Genomic DNA, 5,203 nt, shown 5'->3' on the forward strand with positions numbered 1-5,203 from the left:
ATGTTGCCAATTATGTTTATTATTTATTTGTATTGTATAATTATTATGTACGTAACTGAGTATATCTATTAAGAAATAAATAAATCTATTCATAAATATTTCATTTCTTAATAAATGTAATTAAAATAAATGTATAGAATAGAAACAATAAAAATAATATATAATATTATTATAGTAATATAATAAATATATAGTAATATTTAATAATAATAATATATATTAAAATTTAATGTAAATTATTTTAATATATATACAAATTTATATAGAAATGATTTAGTAATAATATATTTTTAGGAAAAATTTCGATTATATACTTTATTTATATTTAAATTTATATTTAATTATTTCAAAGATTTACTTCATTATAAAATATATAGTTATAAATTTAAGTATGATTAAAATAAAATATAGTTAAATAATCACTCTTTATTCGTATGTTGAAAATATAGACCAGATGGAGTTACTTGTCTGAATACTTTAAAAGTTTTGAGGTTATAGCAATTTTCTACAAGGACAACATTATCGTGATATAGCATAGTTTAGGTAAAAAGTCGTCCTTTCATTCGGACGAAAGATAGACTATTAAATTAATTATGTGAATTAAAGCTCACTGACTAATTCTATGTCGATGATATGTCGGCTTCAAATAACGTTAAAATAATGCAAGCATACAGATTGGCCTATCTGGCCGTCTGACAAATATGAATTTATGGAATAATTTTGTAACTTTAATAATTGATCATGGTCAAGGAAAAACCAAATTCAATCCGTATTTACGATTCAGAAGGTTATAGACGTAGAGCTGCATGTATCTGCGTTAAAAACGATCTTGAAGATGAGGTAAGCCAGCAGATGGCACTTGATATTTTTCCCTTCATTAATGCTATATTTTAAAATCAGTTATTGTATTATTATATTTTTAATATGAAATAGATATAAATTAAATTTTTATTTAATTTATAATATAGGTACTTTTGGTTACATCCAGTCGTAGACCTGATAGTTGGATAGTACCTGGTGGAGGTGTTGAACCGGAAGAAGAACCTGCAGTAACAGCATTGCGAGAAGTTCGAGAAGAGGCTGGTGTTTTAGGACAATTAGGCAGATGTCTTGGTATATTTGAGGTATTAATGTTTTCATATAAAATGTAATTATTTGTTTAATATACATAAAGCATATAAAATATAATATACAAGGAAAGCACTAATATATTTTGAACATAAAGGAAAAAGTTGTTAAAATAATTTTTTTTTAGAATGTGGAACACAAACATAGAACACAAGTATGGGTTATGAGAGTAACCGAAGAATTGCCAGAATGGGAAGACTCACGCACTATTGGTCGAAAACGAAAATGGTTCTCTATACCAGAGGCCTTGCTTCAGCTTGCTCAGCACAAGCCCGTCCAACGTTCTTATATACACAGTCTCCATAATACTAATCCTCGACATAATCCTAATATTTCACCATCTCATCATTCACATACCACTGTAACATCTATTCAATTAATGAATAATTCTAGTAACAATTCTCATTTAAACAAACATAGCTAATATTAAATACCATCCATTTGCGTGAATAATTGCTATTATGTTTGATATTTGTTACTGCTCCTTTTCTTTCATATTCAGTTATAACAATTAAAAAAGTTATATTTTATATTTAAAATGTACATTCTCTTTTTCTTATTTTTCTTTCCATTCTTTAATCTTTTTTATTTATAATATAATCTCGGTGGACCTTGTTACTATAACTACTAGTACTACTATTATATATTACTATTATTATTACTATTACTACTACTATTATTATTAATATTGCTATTCTACTATTAATACTATTATTATACTACAGACACTATTATTATTATTTTTATTAATATTAATATTAATATTATTGTTGTTGTTATTCTTATTCTTATTATTATCATTATCATTATCATTATCATTATCATCGTTGTTGTTGTTGTTGTTGTTATTGTTGTTGTTATTGTTATTATTATTGTTGTTGTTGTTATATTATTATTATTATTATTATTATTATTATTATTATTATTATTATTAATTTTTATTGTTATTATTATTTTATTATTATTTTATTATTATTTTATCATCATCATCATCGTCGTCATCATTATTATCATTATTATTATCATTATCATTATCACCACCATTACCATCATCATCTTCATCATCTTCATCATCTTCATCATCATCAATTGCAATTATTATTTTTTTTCTTATCATTAATATTATATTTATTCATATAAATTAATTAAAAACTGGTCCATAAAGGAGCAGTTTCTTTAACTTAGTTCTTATTTTTATTATAATTTTAAGGAAATATTTCATACATAAATAAGTATATAATTTTCATACGTAAAGTGGATGGTGTTTTATGTAAAAAAAGAAGTTCCATAATTAGAATATTTCTTTCATGTTGTTTAAATATATTCAAAGAATATTATAAAATCTCATAATGAAACACATATCTGTACTTCAAGAATTTGTTTTGAAAAAAAAATTTTATTGGTATATTATTGGTATATGATTATGCTTTGAATTTGTTCGTATTACAATTACAACATTTTACATATTTTACATATTATGATTAATAGTTTACAGATTGAATCTTTTCAAAAATTATAGTAAGGATTGTTTAGAATTATATATTTAAAAAAAATAAAATTTTTCTCTATATAGAATGGTCCAAATAAACTATTTCAAACTGTTTTCTCAAAAGAAGTGAAGATATTAACTTCATTTTTTTCTTGAATTAAATAATGGCTAATTCTTTAGTGCAACAAATTTTTTAGGTAATTTTTAAAGAAAAAAAGAAAGTCTCTTTAAATTTTTTAAATGAAAGATTATATATTTTTGTTTCCTAGATAACTTTATCAATTAAATAACATTTAATTGCATTATTTTTTTATTTTATACATAATTATAATAATGGAAAAAAATTTTTTTTTTTGAAAGAAATTTACTAAAACGAAAAAAAAGCAAAAATAAAAAATATTAATTATTTTATCATATTTTTATATATATTATTCAATTTAATAAAAAAATTTACCAAATAGAATCATCTAAAGAACAAAAAATTAATACTTATCATTTAAAAAAAATCTATCTATAAAAATTAGAATATTCTCTTTTTTCCTTAATATTTATCTTAGAAAAATTTGTTACATACAAGATTAATTTTGTATTTTGTCTTCTGAGAAAACAGTTTGTAGCATTTTATTTTAAACTACTTTGTATATGTCATTAAAAGACATTAGTATGAAAACTATTGTAAAATGAAATATAAATATGTGATTGTATCATGAATTTTTTAAATTTCATTTTTTGTAATTATTTTTAAATTTTTTATAATTTTTCAAATGTTATTAGTTAAATGTTATTATAATTTCATTATTATTAATGTCATTAATTTTTATTGTTCCATATTAACTTGCACAAAAAATTGCCAATAAAATGCAATGAAAGAATATTCCAAAAATTTAAGCAAAGTACTCAGTTTCATAGTTTCATATATATGTATAGACCTTGCGTTTTCGGACGTTGACATCACGTGCATTGGTATTACAAAGAGGTAAATTTCTAAAAATCTATTAATTTTAATCTATTAAATTTTTTACAATATCCCATTTTTTTAAATAATATATTAAATTAAAAGATTTGTTTTGATAAATGTTAATATGAGAAAATATTTATTATATTTTTATATATTGCTATATTATTTTCTATATAAGGTTAGGTTAATTTTTTTTTTATAAAAGTTTGATTATTCAAATATTTTTTTTACTATTCTTTTTAAGATATAATAAAGATATATATATATATCTATATATATATATATATTGCATAAAGAAATTTTAAAAAAAAAATGGAATGTGAATCGCTGCAAGAGATTGATGAGAATATGGAAGAAAATAGCAATGATAGTGACAAAGAAGATTCTACAAAAAATGATGAAGTACAAGAAAAAAAAATATATCTTCCTGGAAAGCCTTTGAAAAAGGAAGAAGAACTTGTAGTGGATAAAACAGCGTATCGAATGTTACATCATGCACAATCTGGTGCTCCTTGTCTTAGTTTTGATATAATTTTAGATAATTTAGGTAATAATAGAGAAAATTATCCATTAAGCATGTATCTTGTGGCTGGAACTCAAGCTGCTAAAACACATATTAATAATCTTCTTATTATGAAGATGGAAAATTTATATGATATAAAGGATGATTCTGATGATGAATCAGATGATGATGAATTAAATGATGAAGATCAAAATAAACCAAAAATGTCTATTGCACCAATAAAGCATCAAGGTTGTGTCAATAGAGTTAGGTAAATATATATTTTTATTACTTTTTTATACTTTTCAACTATAATCAGTAATTTTTTTAGGAAATAAAATTTATCATTAAATAAAATATAAAATATTGTTAAGTGATATATGTGTTATTAGAAAAAATTAGGAAAACAATAATTAACAAAAATATAGAAAATTTAACGATTAAATGAAATATTATAATATATAAATTGTACATATATAATATATAAAAAATAAATTGATTGAAAGAAAAAAGACATGATAAAAGATAAATTAATAAAACATAATAAATAAAATAAAATAAAAAGAAATAAGAAAAATATGAAAATAGAAAGAAGAAAATCACATAATCAAATAATTTATAAATTATTTATTGTATGGAAAAGTGTTTTATATAAAAGTTACATAGTGTAGAAGAAAACAATTTAGTGTTATTAATTGTTTTGCAAGAGAATATATAACATATAGAACATATGAAAATCAATTTCCTTTTTTTATTTGGAATTTTGTATTTTTTAATATATTAATGTACATTGTTATTTTTTTATAAAAAATTATTAGGTTATTTAATGTAAATTTCTTTCATAGAATAAGATTAAAATTTATGTTAATCTAATAAATTAAATTAATCTAAATTAATTTTTTACAATAAATGATTTATAGTTTTTTATAATATAAATATATAAATAATGTAAGCAATATATAATTTTATATAATATTGCATTGATATATTAAAAAATACATAATTTTAATTAAGAAATTTAATTTTTAAAAGTCTCTTATATAACTAATATAAGATATTTTGTAAAATAATAATATTATAAAAAAAATATAATATAATATTACAATTAGAATATAATATTACAAAA

At 20.4% G+C, this 5,203-nt stretch overlaps 2 protein-coding genes across 3 annotated transcripts in view; both read left to right on the forward strand.

Moving 5' to 3' along the window:
* Nucleotides 1-402: 402 nt before the first annotated feature.
* Nucleotides 403-1,661, forward strand: LOC102679346 (diphosphoinositol polyphosphate phosphohydrolase 1). Its single transcript, XM_006623565.2, has 3 exons — nt 403-840; nt 969-1,124; nt 1,256-1,661. Exons 1-3 carry the CDS (start codon nt 742-744, stop codon nt 1,550-1,552), a joined length of 552 nt encoding a protein of 183 aa, XP_006623628.1. The 5' UTR covers nt 403-741; the 3' UTR covers nt 1,553-1,661.
* Nucleotides 1,662-3,398: 1,737 nt separating this feature from the next.
* Nucleotides 3,399-5,203, forward strand: part of LOC102679469 (glutamate-rich WD repeat-containing protein 1) — a 4,455-nt gene continuing 2,650 nt past the window's right edge. Inside the window, exons 1-2 of one of the 2 annotated variants that reach the window (XM_006623566.2) lie at nt 3,399-3,593; nt 3,872-4,348. In XM_006623566.2, the coding sequence (XP_006623629.1) occupies nt 3,481-3,593; nt 3,872-4,348 (590 nt within the window). In that variant the 5' untranslated portion in view covers nt 3,399-3,480. Of the gene's footprint in view, nt 3,608-3,871; nt 4,349-5,203 lie in introns of both variants that reach the window. The other variant, XM_031514158.1, reaches the window with a different exon arrangement.

The sequence above is a fragment of the Apis dorsata genome, unplaced genomic scaffold (assembly GCF_000469605.1).
Source record: "Apis dorsata unplaced genomic scaffold, Apis dorsata 1.3 scaffold_916, whole genome shotgun sequence".
Lineage (NCBI taxonomy): Eukaryota > Metazoa > Arthropoda > Insecta > Hymenoptera > Apidae > Apis > Apis dorsata.